Source organism: Calidris pugnax, unplaced genomic scaffold, assembly GCF_001431845.1.
Source record: "Calidris pugnax isolate Ruff unplaced genomic scaffold, ASM143184v1 scaffold56, whole genome shotgun sequence".
NCBI lineage: Eukaryota > Metazoa > Chordata > Aves > Charadriiformes > Scolopacidae > Calidris > Calidris pugnax.
This window is the reverse complement of record NW_015090839.1, coordinates 2,851,029-2,867,722: the sequence shown is the minus strand read 5'-3', so window position 1 is coordinate 2,867,722 and position 16,694 is coordinate 2,851,029. Positions and strand designations below refer to the sequence as shown.

The following is a 16,694-nucleotide window of genomic DNA, read 5'->3' as shown; positions in this document are numbered from 1 at the left end:
AGTATAAACAGAAGCATGAGGAAAGGAGGCAATTTTCCTGGTGTCAGACAGTGAATTTATGACAATATCAGGATTATAAAGTCAAGCAACATGAGGGCTCTGATTCAGTGTCCTTGGCAATTTGGACTGGGGCAATCTAAGACGTTACCGCTCCCCAGCGGCCTGCCCCGTCCTTCTGCTGGTGAAGTAGATAACATCTTTGTTCTTCAGCAAGTGTAGCTCATAGGCCAGCATATTAATAAAATTATTTCTGTGATTAATCCATCGGAGTGTGTGTGTATAAGGGGCTAGGCTCCACACCAGCAGGATGCTAAATTCTGGCAATAGACTGGCTTTTTCCTACGTAACTCTGAGAATCTTTACTCAGCCTTTGCTTCCTGCATCTTTTAGCAGATGCTGAGGAGAGGGGTAAATGGAAGCCGGTGCTGCCATGTGCTTTTGGCTGCTTGTTGGTTCTTCTGAGGGAGATCTTGGCACAGGGGAGACCACTCTGAAACTATTTTCAGGGTATTTCCTAAAAGAAATGTCTTTCTTTTGAAGACTGTTGGACAAGAATTGGGAAGAAACACGGTGTAAATTTTTGTGGTTTTCAGGAAGTTAGACTCCTGAGCAGTGCCTGACTTTTAGGTGTTTTGGTCCTTCCAGCAGCTCTCACTGATTTCAGGGTAGGAGTTTTTGTGCGTTCAGCTGTAATGGCTTAATTTTTGGGATTTAGTGATTAAGTTAATGTAGTTAACAGTGGTACACCTAGTGTACCTTTCTTCTGGAGTTTTCACTTGCATCACCACCATCTGCATAACCAGGGTTATGCTTAAAACAGAAGGCCGATGGTTTCTCTTTCAACTGGCAGGTTTGTTTCAATAAGAAATAAAAATATCATAGGGAAAGGGAACAAGCTGTATCAAATCATGAAAAGGACACTCGGTGTGAAAAATCCTTCCTGTGTGATTAGTCTGAGAGGCCCTATGCTCAGATAGTGTGTGCAGACACACAACTTCCATTTTCAAGGTACTTCTTTGCAAGCAGGCAAATGCTCGTGGTAAGGAGCAGTAAGTTGATAAGAAGGGGGAAAGAGGCTCCTCTTATGCCAAAGCTGTATCTTTTGTGTTTAAGCCAAGAAATTATGTTTTACAGTCTACTTCAGAATTCTTGCAAATCTTGAGGGTTACACTGAATAGTTTGGAAAAGGCTTGCCAGTTGATCCTTTACCACATCAAGATGAAAGGAACACTGTTCTATTGGGAAAGAAAATAAAGTGATTCTGTGTGCATATGTAATCAATAAACAACCAATCTAGATTCCTGGAAATGAAATTTTATTTATTTATTTAGCTTCTAAATAGTATGTAATTTCTTCAGGCCAAGAAATAAATTGAAGGGATTTAGGAGGATTTGCTTATCAGCAGAACGCCACGTAGCATTACATTCCTTCTGGTTTTGGGAAGGTACATTGAAGTTGGGTTAAGCTGCTGTGGTTCAATACTTCTCTTTCCCCTGTCAGGGTGCCTTGAACAACAGACGGATTAATCCTCCCCACTTCCCTTTCTCCCCTCTTTGCCCTCCCTTCTCTTTTTCTCTTTGCCTTCTCTTTCTCTCTCTGCTCACACCCCTACCAACATCATCACCCTTCCCACTGCCGGCAGACACAGACAAAAGGCAGAGACATCACTTTTCCCCCATTGTCTTTGCACAGTTTAGGGACAGAACAAAGTCCCTGAAATTTGGCATCAAACCTGGTCAGGAAGAGTCAGACTTTACAGTCTTAATGAACTATTGATTCTATTGAGACAGGCTTTCTGTTTTCAAAGGGCTAATTCAGCTTTCAAGGCTCTTTTTAAACATGACTGCCCATGACTCTGGATTGACACACAATTGGGGGGATTATTTTTTGCTTTCTTTTACTTAACTGGTTAGTTACTTAATCTCTTGTCTGCCTTAGTAGTGGACACATGGCTGATTTTGTTAAGGGGTAGCACTCTCATGATCCCTACTTAATGATATAATTTTACAACAAATCAGCTTTTATGTCCAGCCAGGAACACACAGCCAGGAAATGCATTTTTGGGCTACTGTTGAAGGGTACATGCCTGCTGGTTACCCACCAGCTCCTGGCCAGTTAGGGTCCTGGGAACATAAGGATGGATTTGTTCCCATGGTCTGAACAGGTCTACAACAGTGATATCTTCTTGCTCCAAGTACAGCTGGCTGAAAGGCTGTGCTGGATGGCTTTACCGCCTGCTTTGGAGTAACAGAGAGAAATGCATGATGATGTGTTTATATTACATAGTGATGGGGAGGATGCAAATACCGAATTGATTTAGAGTGGATTGGATTGGACTGAAGATAGATGGGGCAAGTTTTTCCCCATTAAGGCATATACACTAATGGTTTTCATACCTGAATGGTTTAGGCAACTGCTTACCTTCAGTACCAGTGGTTTCTGGTATTTCCTTGGGGAGACTTCTCTATAGTTAATAAAGATCACTATTGAGATTTTTCTTGCTGAAAGTCATCCTAAGTATTTTTTGGCTTGATTTTATCCACTGCTTTTCTGAAGCACTCTAAATAGTTCATCTCCCTTCGTGATGTTTATTACATCCATGTGACACCTGGAGACATTTATCAGACCTTTAGTTCTTGTTAAGTCAAGCTCTGATGTTCAGTTTTGCCAAGCCCGTCTCATTCATACATCTCTCCAGTTCTTTCATCTTTTCAGTGGCTTTTCTCTGAACTGCCTCCAATTACTCGAAGTCTTTTGGCATTGAATTGTCCAAAACTAAATGTAATGAGCTGTGCTGTCTTGCTGTAAATTGTTTTAGCCTGGTTGAGATCAATGCCAATTTAAACCAACAGAGGGTTTGGCCCTCTTGCTTTCGTATTCACCTCAAATGAGCTATATGAAGAAAAATTATTAGTTTCATATTATTTGCTGCATTGCCCCTGCAGAGGCAGACACAACCTCAGCACCAGTGTGTGGGGATGCAGAGGGCTTGCATGTCTCTGTGCTGTGATAAGAAAATACATGTTGTACTATCCAGTGCTAATGAGTTGGACAGGACTAATACCCTTTAGCAACAGATAGTAGATCCAGGACTCCCCTTAAAAGTTTATACAAGCCCAAATTGCAGCTTCTTTCATAACACCTTATTATCGTTTTTGCAACATTTCTAATATTTTCCCATTTATATGCAGATTCTTTGTATCTCTATGTAGTAGCTTGAATTTGTCTAGGCTGAGTCTCTTACGTCTGCTGTACTGTAATGAACTCCAGGGTATTTTGCAAATAAAGATTAAATAGAAAATAAGAAACAAATATAAGGTGTAGAAAGGACAGATGAAGGGTTCCCATTTAATTGGAATAGTGTGAACAGAATACAAGTTCTTTAAAAAGCTCAGTTATCAAAGTACAAAAGGTTGAGGTATTCAAGCTAGAAATGACACCTAACGAGATAGACACTTCCTCTGCTATCTTCTTTTGGCAAGGCAGCAAATGCCTTGAGCCTCTTCTTTGCCAAGAAACATCTTGAATTCTGGAAGACAGAAGAGCGTCGCTAACATTTTGCAATTCCAGGGGGAGCATTCTTACTGTATGCTGTTATCCATAGAAGACAGTGTGTTGTCCATATTCCATAATAAATTTGAGATACTTAGAAACTACAGCAGTATAGCAGCATTGGAGGGAGTCAAGTGGTCAGATGTAAGAAAAGTATGTTGAGTTTCAGCTCTGTACGTTTTAGGTCTGAAAGGCAAATGCACTTCTCAGATTAATACAGCTGTATTTCTCCACTGTTGGGAAGATATTTGTGCCTGGCATTTTGTGGTGGTCATATTTCAAGAAGGATTGCAATTATGCTTCCTTGGTGGCAAAGAGATTTACGCTTCTCTCTCAACAAAGCATTTATTGTTGCTTTTCAAATAATGGAGTTGAATTGGAATTAACGTGTACGGTGCACAGAAAATTTTTAAGCAAAAGGCAAGCAGGAAAATTGAACCCTACTTTTCCAAGTGAAGCAACTGCTAAGTATGTACTTCTGGAAGAATTTGTCCAGGGTTTGAATTTATGGGTCCTTGTCTTTTCTCTCCCACTAGAAGTGAGAACTCCATCATTCTTGGGTGTGTTATTTATAATTTCATAAAGCTGTTCTGTGACAGGACTTATTTTACCCAGCATGCTTAATCTTTCAGTGCACTCAAAGAGCAAGGTGTCAAAAAAACTTTGTGTTTGGGAAAAGGGAGATTCAACACCTGCCATTTTATATAGAACAAAGGAGCAAAGGTTGTGGATCTGACACATAAATTAGGGCTCTGGGCACTTGGAAGGATTGGACAGGAGTGGAGTCATCTTGAGCAGGTCTTTCCAAACCATCCCAAATTCCCTTGTGCTTTACATCCCATGCCAGTATGTACAGTGTAATGAACAAAGATGTAGAACCATAGCCGTGGAAAGATTGAAGAGGCCCTTAGAGTGAATAATTAGGAGGAGGTGATTACAGAACTAATAATTCATGGAAAGGAATGGGGAGCCAATTCAGTGAAATTGAAAGAATTTGAAGGTAAATATGCCCATAAATCCTCCAGGGTGGACTCAGAGTTTAGCACTTTCTCCTACCCAGGTTTTATTCCAAGGCAATTTCATTAAACACTAGAGAGAGGGAGAGAAAAAATAATAATATAAATGCCATAAAAAATCTTTCAGAGGAAGGAATAAAAAGGGTTCCTGCCAGAGAGAGATTTTATTGAAAGTTATTATAATACCTATCTTTAGTTTTATGGCCTTTAATACAGGGCCAAGTAATTTCAAAGCTGGGGTTCTTTAAAAATGAAATACATATTTTAAAATAGCATAGTATGAATTATTATTTTTAATATAGAATTCTGCTAATATATGGAATAGGAAAATATTTTCTCTCTCATGTTCTTTCCAATAAAAACACAAACATCATTTCCATCATAGCATACAGGGAAGTTTCATTACTATCATGTTGCCTGTACATAAGAATGTTTACCGTTTACCATCTCTAGATCACTGGGCAGACACTAAAAAATTAATCCATTTACCTCCCCTGAGGCCAATGGGTGAGTATAATCCACCCCATTTCAAAAACGGGGAAAGGGAGCCAGAAATGGAATAGCTGGTTTTGCTTACTGCCTCACAACAAGCCGTTTCTGGTGAGAAGAAATGATGTTGGTGGAGAGATTTCTGGGGTCGCTGCTCACTAGCCTCTCCTGTCTTGTGGAAGCAGCAAGCTTAATAATCATCCAGTCAATATTTTCAGAACCAGAAGCGTTTTGAAAGGTACAGATTCCAGTTACAATAAGTCATGGTCTTCTGGAGGTTTCCTCGATTCTGTATCTGTGGTCAGGAATTTGCTGCTGTTTCTCACTGAAATAGCTTTATTCCTCTGGGATGATTCAGATATTGGTCTCTGGGCGGAAGGTGCATGGAAAACCAATGTGTGATGGAACTAGAAAATCAGTGATGAATTGTGATGGAAACTACTGAGATTAAAAATACAAGATAGAAATGGAAAGACAGATAAGTGTACTTATCTTTTCTGTGGTTTCTAGAGTTCTCATTAATGACCTTGAATTAAATCTAACACCACTTCTGGAGGTTGTTCTCTTTTTCTAACCCTCATTTTTATACATACAAAATCAGCACCATGGGACAAACAGCAATCACAGAGCAAGAAGAACGGGCATACCAGGGGAAATAGCATGCAGTGGAGATCAGGAGAAAAGGACAGAGATTGATAGAATCCATGGTGGAACCAGTCATGAACAAGTGCAGATACAGGTTGGAGTTGGCAGGATTGGTATCTCCAGTTTCACTAGCTACATTTCACCTGCTTACAAAAAAATTCTTGCAGTATAGTTTTGTTGACTTATTGTGTTAAATTATTTTACAGTGATGCAATTAAAAACTAGTATCTTTCCACCTACGGGCAGCTGCATTTCACTGTTGGACAATGTGATTACTGTTTGTAGAAGTTATATAGTGATTTGGTGTCCTTCAGGATAAGTAAAGCTTTATAAAATATCTGTGACCAGAACCAGAAGAATTATAGAAAGTAATTTTGTATTTTGTGTGTTTCTCCTTTCTTGACCTCCCACTGAAGAGCCAAACTTTTAAGGCCATTTTGTTTTATGAGAGAAGACACCAGAATTTCAACAGTGTTCTTCCATTTTCTATGACTGAGAGAAGATGCTAAAAAGATGACGTTAGCCTGTCAGGGAGGAAATTGCTTTGTACATGTTACTTTCAGTTCCTTTTAGTCTTTCCTCTACATTGAGGCAATATTATGAAAGTATGCAATGAAAGTATTTAAGCATGAGACTAGTGCAAGAGTGCATCCTACAAAACGTTGCCACGTAGCAATGCCGGGTAAGACCAAGTAACACATATGATAGGATTTCCCTTACTTTTTTACAGATATTCTGTTTTTATAGTTTTTATTTACAGCTGACCGATCCCATTTTTCTTTCTTGGCTCACTCTAAGCCACTGAAATCAAGAGGGAAGGAGTGTCAGGTTCAATCTTATCTTTCTGACTGAAAGCTCAGTTCTGTTTTTTTTCCTTAGTTCAGATAGAGAGAGGAGGAGCACAAGGAACTTCTGGCTGCAGACAGAGGCACTTTGTAGTGTTAGGACCCCAGAAGGCTAAAGAAAAGGCTGAGACCTCAGAATACTGTTGCAAAGAGGGAACATCCAGCACGTTAAAGGCAGCCATAGCGGACATGGGAATGTAAAGGGAGCTGTATTTAAAGCTGGAGAGTCTTTTTCAGGAATAAGGATTTTGAAGGCTTTTTGTGATGTGAGCTTCCCAGGGTTATTCACCTGGAGTACTAAAGTACAGCATACTGAAATACAGCCACCCTGCTCCTGAGGAGCTGAGTTTTCGGGAATGCTTCCTGCCTGGTGAAAGAGCATTTTAGTTGTTTTGTTTCAGGAGTCATCCCACTGATCCTGCTGCTCAGCAGAATAGGCAGCTCTCTGCGAGGAGAAGTTAAGGGAGACAAATTCAGCCGTGGTTTGAGCTGATGCTGCTGAGCTGGGGCAATTTTGTACTGTGTGCAGGAACGTTACAACCTGTGTCCAGAGGCTGCCACAGACTCTCCCTAATGGTCTGCATTACTAATTCAACTAATTGCAGCAATTACAGGCAGGAGATGCTGCTGGGAAGAGACGCCAGTGCACTTCTTTTTAACGTGCTGCAGTACATGCTGCTTATTAATTAGACCAGCAGAAAAAAAAGAAGAAGAAAAAAAAAAAAAAAAAAGAAGCCTCAGATATCTGTAATTGAAGTTGATTATCATTTCATAAGCTATGACTTTAAAATAAAATATTTTTCTGTATCAAAATGCCTAACTAAGGGTTTTCCAGAAAATCCTTCTTTCTTCACTGCAACTGATGCCATATGCACTGGGATAAAGTAAAAGTAAATGTAATTCCCTTTGAAAGTTAAAAATAAATTACAATGTCTATAAAATGCATTCTTGTCTGTAATTAATGGAATAATGTGTATTCTGATTCACTACTAAAGAGCTCAGCAGAAGTTACAGCTTTGTTGTGTCTGAAATTTTTATAGTGAGGAAAATTTGTAGAGGACTTACATTTTAAAAAATTAATAACACACAAAATGAATGGCAATATGCAGTTAGCACCACATTTCTAGCATTGCCACTGAGTGATAATTATATAAGTATTCAATAGATATTTTTTCTTCTATTTGTCTGGGGTTTTTTACTGATTTTTTTTTGTATGATAGTAGGTTATTAGCATGAGTATGTTAGCTCTGAGAAGGTTCAAACAGAGTCACCTTTAAAAAAAATTAAAAGCTCTAAGACTCAAGTCTCTTTTATGTGCTTTCATAAAAGAAGGTTAAAATACTTTAGGGAATATTCTTCTCCTTGGTACGAACATGAATAATTCCTGTTAGCCATTCTGGCAGTGCCGTATATACACATAACAGGGAATGGACCTTTTCTGATGAATTTTCCCTCAAAAAAACAAGCAGGTCATTGTTTGCCTACTCCTTAGAAGTGTCACTACTTAGGTTGGATCAACTCTGATGGAGATCAATACAATAACAATGCTAAACAGATGGGTTTAATATTTTTCCTAGAACTTTTTTTTTTTTTTTTTTTTTTTTTGTGTCTTTTTAATTAAGCCAGAAAAAAAAAAAAAAAAAAAAAAAAAAAAAAAAAAAAGAAAAAAATCATCAGCTAGAAATGCAGAGGAATGTGCTGAAACCTGTAAGGGACATGAACAATCACAGTTCGGTGTAAGCCTTTCAGAACCAGACTTTCCAGCAGGTGATGTTGCATGTTGGCTTTACCTCACACATGCAGCAGTTCTTCATAGTGCAAATCAATTGTACAGATTTGGGTAAATACACAGAATCCCCAGCCCTGGAGGTGCATTAACAGAGAAGGAATTACCTCTGCCTTGGGGTGATGCATCCAGCAACACAGCAAAGAGTCCTGTTAGCTGCCTGGGGGATGCATGGCATCTATCCTGCACGTTTTTCTTGGCAGCAAGCGTGTTCAGCATGAACATGCTTCATGTGTTCAGTCTCTCAGTAGGTGCCTTCTGGCTGGGCCTCCGTGGTATTGGTGTTTATCGAGGAGCCCAGCGTGTTCCAAGTGGACACATCTACTTTGGCTCTGGGAGGAGAGTTTTCCATCCCCTGGGGTGCACTGACGGTGTGCCGTGCCATCCGCCCGCTGACCCAAAAGGCCCCTGGGCACACCTGAGGTGCTCAAACACTGTTCCTCTGACAAAGGAACCCAGCTCCGTGGGGGACGCATTCACACAGAGATACCTGGAATGCTTGGTACAATTTAAATCTCTTAAAAGTTACAATTCTGAAACATTTATATTTTTTTTTCTAGGATACTTAGCTGCTTCTGTAACAGCCTCTCAACTTGCAAGTATCTTATATTTCTTTTTCCTCTGTTCTTTTTCCTTCACCATTGCCTTCACGTGCCAGACAACAGATGACATCGTCTCATCAGCTGAATGTTCCAGTGACGATGAAGATTTCATTGACTGTGAACCCAGTACAGGTAAGTCAGGTCAGTCTTGTTTTGCTTGCTTTCTGATTTCATTTGCAAAAAACAATGCATACATATATTTATATGTGTGTGAATGTATACATATATAATTATATATGTATATATATGTGTGTATATGTGTGTATATATATATACACTTATGTATATATACACTGTATATAAAATAAAAATTATACAGCCAAGCATCAGATCCCATGGACTTGGCAACAGCACAATACAGATTTGCAGTCACTATTTGGTTAATATAAAGTTGTTTGCATGGAAAGCCAAACTTCCTGAAAGTGGTCCCAGCTAATTCATAGTTCATATGTTTGTAGCAGTTACTTCACTGACACAGTGGGAATGCAAAAATACCAATGTGGCATGTGACAAAGAATAGTGATTTGTACAGTGGGGAGGGTAAATATTTGAAAAACAGAAGAGAAATGAAAGTGAAGCAATAATGGGTTATTAGCATTGTTTAATCTTTGTTAATTGTTCTGAAGATGGACTGTAAAAGGATACATTTGTCCATGGGATTTTGAATACAGTTAACATGGTAATGTATTTATACTAATTTTGTTTCCTGTGAGCCCAAAGAAATTGGGGAGCACCAAAACATAGTTCTGACATAACAAAATTAGTAGTAATTCTTGCCCTGTTATCTGCAGTGATGCTTCAAAATGTATCCATTAAAGAGTCAGAAGAACTGGCCATGTGGAACTGACTCAACTTCTCCCTTTCAGATACATTTTGATAAATTGATGGCTTTTCTTTCTGGTGAGATATATGATGTGATATCCAGCAGGCAACTGCAGTCTATTTTATTTCTTACAGGCTTTTTCAAGTCTTCTTTTTTGAGGCTTGCCATGAGTTAAGCATTTCTATAATAGAGAACAGACATCATCGAATTTCTGTGTACATTTAAAAGAAAAAGAGAGTTTGGTTAGAATATTTTGTCCTTAAAAGTGAAACATATAAATAGTTTAGGGGGGGGTTGTTTGATTTGGTTTGGTTTTGCTTTGTTTTATTTGGGATAATTTTTTTTTCTTTAAAAAAATCCCCAGAAAGCATTATAAATGTTCTGTTTCTAGTTTCCCGAAACCATCTGATTAATACAATAATAACATTAAAATTCACCCAAGGCTAGCGCTTTCATATTTCTTTTCAATTTGTCATGCTGCACCTGCATTTTTTGGTAGAACTTGGTCCTGCAGTAACCTGAGTTTGGCGTTGCCTTGTAGCTGGGAACTTCCACTCATAGTCTTGGCTTCCCCACGATGGCAGGGAAGGCAGTGACACACCAACTGATGCTAACAGATAGCCCACTCCCATCTCTTTTTTCACAGATCTCCATGAATTTTTCAATTCCCCACCTGGCAGAAAAGCAGTCCAAATAGTATTAGATTGTGAAGCATAAGTAGTGTGGGTACTGGGATTTTAAATAAAGGTATTAATGGAATTCCAGCACAGTGATTATCATGAAAGTGAGGTGTGAGTTTTGTAAGACCATGTTAAAAGGACTAATGTACCACAACTGATCTGCAACTGAACTGATAGGAATCATTTCATTATAGTTTCACTAACATTTCAAGACTTTTTTTTTTTTTAATTCTGATTGCCAAGTATTTCCTTTAAAGGAGGAAACGAATTCTTTATTTGACTCCTCCTCTTGTATATTATTGTCATTTGTATTTCAACATAGAAATCATGATTACTGCACGGGTATAAATTGTAGCGGCAATGTTTTCGGCTTGTGCTACCAGTGAAAAAATCAAAGTTTGAAGAGAAATTTGGTAAAACAGGTTGGTTAGCATGAAATTTCAGAATGCTTTAGAGCAACATTTCCGGACTAAAAATACCTCTGTCCTGACACAGTTAGAAATCTAATGCTATAAACAGGTACAAACTGGATTTGTAAAAATGACTTGCTTTTGAAAATCCTGCTAAGCATTTCAGTCGGCAGCTGTAAGTGCCTACAGACATTTGAATATCTGCCGTGTAAAATAATATGATTCGCTGCAAATCTGCTGAAGGTACTCTCCTAAACTATTAGGCATTCTTGAAAGTTTCACCCAGTATTTTTATCGCACCCTGCTCTTCCTCCATAGGATGATTGTCCACATGAGCCACTAAAAGCTGAATCTTTGCTTGGGAGTTACTGTGGCATTGAGAATAAAAAGTTGCCTGATTATATGTAAAATAAGTCTCCAAGATGGTCTTTGCTGATGAAATTTACATTTCCAGATTTTGAGGTTTCCTGCTCTCAGAGATGCTGGTGTTCAAACTCACCAGAAGGAGGAGGGATATGCAGATGTTTTTTGCCTCCACAAGCATAAACACAGCTCATCCCATCATAAGAAGGAAAAGTAAAAGTTTTATGATGGTCATCATTTAGGTTTCTTTCTCTATCTTATTGTCTCCTTTCCTAGTGCATCCAGGGAAGGTAGAAGGGTGTCTGCAATACAGCCAGCATCAAAGCACTCACACAGCCCATTCTGCTCTGGAGCACTAAAGCAATCTGAGCCGGCTTATCAAAATCCAGTGGTGCTGGCTTGGCTGAGCAGATATGTTTGCCTTTACACCTCACCAGCCAACTCAGGATTCCGGCTGTATGCCAAGATCTGGTACTAAATGTATACATTGTGGAAAGAAAAGAGCCAGATTATCTTGCTTATATTTTCTAGTGTGTGGGCTTGGATTTTTATTTTTTTTTTAATTGGGCCCATTTGAATTTGTTTCATCCTGTTCTGCTGACAGGTCAGAGTATTTTATGCTGCCTTCTGGTTTGCCTGATCGCTTTTGCAGCAAATTGAAAATTAAATGACCTCACCCAGCACAGGCCCCTTTTTGTTGCTCTGATAATGTGTAGCTTTTAAAGCTCTTGAGTTTCTGCCAAACGCCAGAACTTGGCCTTCCATCACCCTCAGCGCCATGGTCCAGTAATGCAAAGGTTACTGAACTCACTGCTGCAGCTGTGAGATATGATATACATCACTGTGGACCTGCTGTGCAATAACCAAGACAAGGGCAGTGGAGAATATTGCCCTGCAAATCAAAAGCTTTCAGATTTCATATGGGTCAGAATCAAATCCCAAGATCTAAATATATTACTCTGGTCTTGGTCCTGCCTGGATCAGAGGCAGTACCTTACAGAGTCCTTTTGAAGACTTTGGTTTTGGTGTACTCAAAGATAGTTCAAAAGACAGAAAATCATGTCCTCTTTGAGGCTAAATATCTTATGACAACCATTTGTCAGGTCTTATTGCCACTTAATTCTGATTGTCTGTGGAATCCAAGACCTGTAGCTCAGTTAGCATATGATCTGCATCTGGATACTTCCATCTCTTTAAAAGGAGATTGTGTAGAGGCAATTTCCTCACCCCCGTCAGGATTTTCCTGGCTAGCTTGAGACACTTACTGCAGCAGGTTGGCTGCCCCTCTGTATCCCACTTCCAAAAGTTATTTCTTTGGGGGATTTTTGTAGATCCCCTTGTGTAGAGACCAGTAGCTCTCACAGGACCTGTCATGACTGAGGTAGCTTGCAAGCATCCACTGTAGACACGTATGTATGCATAATTATTTTAACAAGTGGTGGCAATGACAGCTGTGAATCCAAAAGCCATCTGTATTTTACATAGTGAAAAAGATGGCATTGCAGTTTCACAGATAAAAAATACTTGCTATTCATCTTATTGCAGACAAAATATCCTTAGATCTCTAGATCTCCCAGAATGGCTTACTGAAATAATACCGAGGGCATAAAACCGTTCATCTGCCCTGAAGAGACATTTGCTTACAGTCAAGAGCAGTCCCTCTCTTATAGGTATCAAAATATTGCTAATCCCAGTACATGTTCAAAAACCTTCTGGTTTCTGTGCCAGAAACATGATGCTTTTCTCTTGCATGAATACAGGACTCTCTTCTGGCCTATTTCAGGGAGATCTGAGCCTCAAATTTTGAAGTTCCTCAAAGCTGAAGCCAGGGTGCTGAATCTGTGCTTTTGAACACAGCTCTGTGGTGGTGTTTTGGTCACTCAGCATCTCCCAGAGAATGAAAGATTTGTAAGGGACATACCTTACTCCTAACTAGGATGCACTGTGCCGTTGTGAAGAAAGAAAGCACTTATCTCTTTCCAGTCAAATGAGGAGCACCCCAAGAATCTGAACTTACTCACACTTCAAAGCTAAGAGGTTTACAGTTATGCTTTTCTGACAGCGACCACTGCTGTCTCTTCATACCATCGTCCTTGTTCCCATTAAGTGTGTCCATTATTTCGGTGCTCCAGCACCAGGCAGGCTGGATGCTGGTGGCTCAGCAGCTGATTGGGATGATAAACCAGGCTGATTATTGCATGAGTCATAACAGTCAGACCCAAACACTCACCAGTTAGCTTGAAGCCCATAATGGAACCTCTTGAAATGGTCTGTAGAGCTTAAATCCTAGCTCCCTATCTTGTGTTTCTTCCCTGGTGCTGTTGCCAGCTTTCCCTTCCTATCTGCCCAAGAATTTCCTAAGTGACTTTTTTTTTTTTCCAGAAAAAATTATTCTGTGTTTGCCAAAAGGCTTCATATATCATAAGGTTGACATTGTCTAATCAAACTGGCAACCTTTTCCCATGGGGGACTGCACACAGCAGTAGAGATGCCAAAATCTATAGTTTTTCATACTGGGAGTTACAGAGTTTTTTGGTAGCATTTACCTACACACAGGAGACATATCCTACAGGTATGGTGTCTGTGTCTGTAATTTACTGGCCTGCACCCATCCACTTCAGGCTCCTGATTTGTGGGCTAGGACAATCAAGTTTCCATCCATGTAAGCTTCAGAACTGGGTACAGATTTATTTGGAGAAAGCAAGTGGAAGAGAAAACTCTCTTCCAAGAGCCTACAGGCAGCCAGCACAGTATAAAAAGCAATATGCTGGAAGTGAAGAAACCTTGACTGAAGAAACCAAGAGAACTGATTATTTGGCTCTCGTCCTTCATAAACTGCATCAACTTTCTTGAAGCACCTAGGGAGTTTTCATTGCTCTCCCTGGAGAAGCATCCCCCATAAATCCACTGCTCAGTTACCCCCCGTCTCTTCCTCTGTTAAGCAGAAGGAGTTCAGCTCTGTTTCTCATGCTGTGAACAAGAAATGGCCTTTAAAGTTGAGTACACAGAGAAATAGGCTTCCCATCTCACAGGCTGAACACCGTACAGACCCAAAGGATGGGAATTCCTCTGTGGCACTTCCCAGGGCGTAAGAGCATCACTTGTTTGGTGGAATTTCCTAGCTACGGTTTTACAGCCAAAACAAAACCAAATGGACAAGTTTTACTAATCAATCATGCAAATGACTTAGAGGAATTTTTGTTTTCTTTTTTATACTAGGACTTTATACTGGGTTTGGTTTTGAACATATTGGTCTTTTTCCTATGTAAGCTTCAAAGGCTCCACCCATGAGGATATTTTATCTATATATGCACTATATAGAGTGTGCATATATTTCGGTATCTATATGTGCATATACTAAAGCAATAAATGACCAATATCAGCAGTAGCCCCTATCATCCAATCACATGTTTACACAGAAATTCATGCCTTCATCTAACCCTGGCATCCGCTGGCGTGGACAGATGCATGATACTGTTATTTCTTGGTGAACAAAGCACGTTAATTTCTTTTTTGTTAGAGTTTTTTCTTTCTTCCTTCCTTTTATTTATTTGTTTACTTTTAATCAATAGTTTCATCTACCAATTAGCCTTGGGGTAGGGTGGGCAGGGAGAATAAAAAAATTATACAGGTATATCTATCGATATATACACATATACTCCGTGTATATATAGATAGATATATACATTGTATATATTTGAAGAACATTTTCTGTCGTTTCACCTCATCTTGTGCCGCATGAATTTTTGGTGATTGACATTTTAGTTTCTTTTATATTTCTTTCCCATTTTTTTTTGGCTCGTAATGGTGCCATACCGCTATTTTTTAATTTTTAAAATCATTGCTGTACTTTCCAATTTATATTTTTGGAGTTCTTCCAACAAAATAATGGTTTAATCATCTCAAGAAAGAGATATAGGTCTGCAAACCAATAAAGGCAACAAAATCTTTTCTTGCCATCCTTAAGAAATCCACATTTTCAGACATCCCAAGAAAGTTGTGTGCAAAAGAATGAAGATTCTTACCCCTCCTTTTTTTATTTTCTCTTCTCCCTACCTTTTTTTAACCTTCTGCAAAGTCTCCATCCTGTCTTTTCCCTTTTCCCTATTTTTTTTTAAATTGAGTTCAGAGAAAAAACACCCAGAAGGAAAAAAAGACTCCCCTTTACCCCTGTGTTTTCCCAGCAAAAATTCTTCCAACAGAGAAAGCCCTAAAAACCACAGATGGCATAAAAAGAATTTTATTGCAATGCAGAGTATCTGTCATATCTTTTATTTCTGGGTCAGTGCAAGATCATTTTTATGGCATGCTGTAGTTTAGCTGATTTAACTAACCATGGCCTTCATTAACCGGTGCATGGGCTGTGATGACGCCATCTTGTGTTTCATCAGAGCTACGCATTCAGGCTAACCGAGCAAGTCCGTAGTGTATGATTTGGGGGGATATCGTTTCAGTTTTAATTTTCAGTTGTATTATAATTTCTTCTTTTTGGAGAGTTATGCCAGTACCGTCGGCTGCTTCTTGCAGCCTCAGTGTTATATATCTACTTTCTTTTATGGGGTTTTTTTGCTCTTTTTTTTTATTTCTCAGTAGCGATCTTACGTCTTGTCTGTGTCCATCTGTCTTGTCAGTGTGTCTTGGAGTCCATTGGTCCAGTGTTGTTATGTGATTCTGTTCTCTGTTCGTAAGCTGGTGTTCAGCTCCCCACCGCTCTGTCGGCCCTCTCCCCCTCCCCGTCCCCTCCTCCCCTCCCCACCCGCCCGAGGGGAGCCCACAAAGGGGCACCAAGCTTTGAATGATGCTCCCAGTGTCACCCCGAGGCCTCGGGCTGGAAGTCGCAAGATGTCGGCCCAGCTTGTTAAGAAAGACAAAGTTTGCAGCTGGAAAGTTTTCAAACCCTCTTAACATTTCACTCCTAGAAATGGTTTACTGGCGTAATGCTAAAGTGACTTCTTACACAGCTTTTTGGGGGGTTGGTTTGTGCACGCTGACGTCTTAGAGTAAGGGCTCCTGTTATCTGTGCTGTAGGTGCCAGGGAACGCGGCGCAGGGTGCAGGCTGTGTGTTAACTGCAGAGTACCCAGGCCTATTTATAAATGGCATTCCAGGGAGGGGAACATCCCTGCACATGCAACTGAAGTGATATCTAAGTGAATGTATTTCTGAAATTCACAGTAGTCAAGAGACTACTTTGTAGTCAAGAGACAAAAACTTAGGACGTTCTTAAGATTTCTAAGAGTAGCGCATCGTCACTCCATGGGCTCAGTCTTCTCTTAGTCACTGTGTGATGTCTGCCTCTTTACTGATACTGGCAAAAACTGTTTTGCTGATGTTTACTTGTATAGCCTGAACACAATTCTGGAGATGCATCTGGAGTGTCTTCTGCCATATGCATCACAGATATGCAATAATGCATAAAGCGGAAGAAAACAAGCTGAGTTTTTGGGTGTCTGCTTAGACTTGAAACACTATTTAGAAAAAATC

General features: G+C 39.7%; 1 protein-coding gene across 20 annotated transcripts in view; it reads left to right on the top strand.

Moving 5' to 3' along the window:
* NRXN3 (neurexin 3) overlaps nt 1–16,694 on the top strand; it is a 925,309-nt gene that overhangs the window by 879,830 nt on the left and 28,785 nt on the right. For 17 of the 20 annotated variants that reach the window (XR_001412018.1, XR_001412017.1, XM_014941879.1 and 14 more), the window contains one exon: nt 8,992–9,067. Coding sequence is in view for 16 of the 20 variants with exons in the window: in XM_014941879.1 (XP_014797365.1) it covers nt 8,992–9,067 (76 nt within the window). In the remaining 4 variants the exon portion in view is untranslated. Of the gene's footprint in view, nt 1–8,991; nt 9,077–16,694 lie in introns of all 20 variants that reach the window. The other 3 variants (XR_001412019.1, XR_001412016.1, XM_014941880.1) reach the window with 1 other exon arrangement.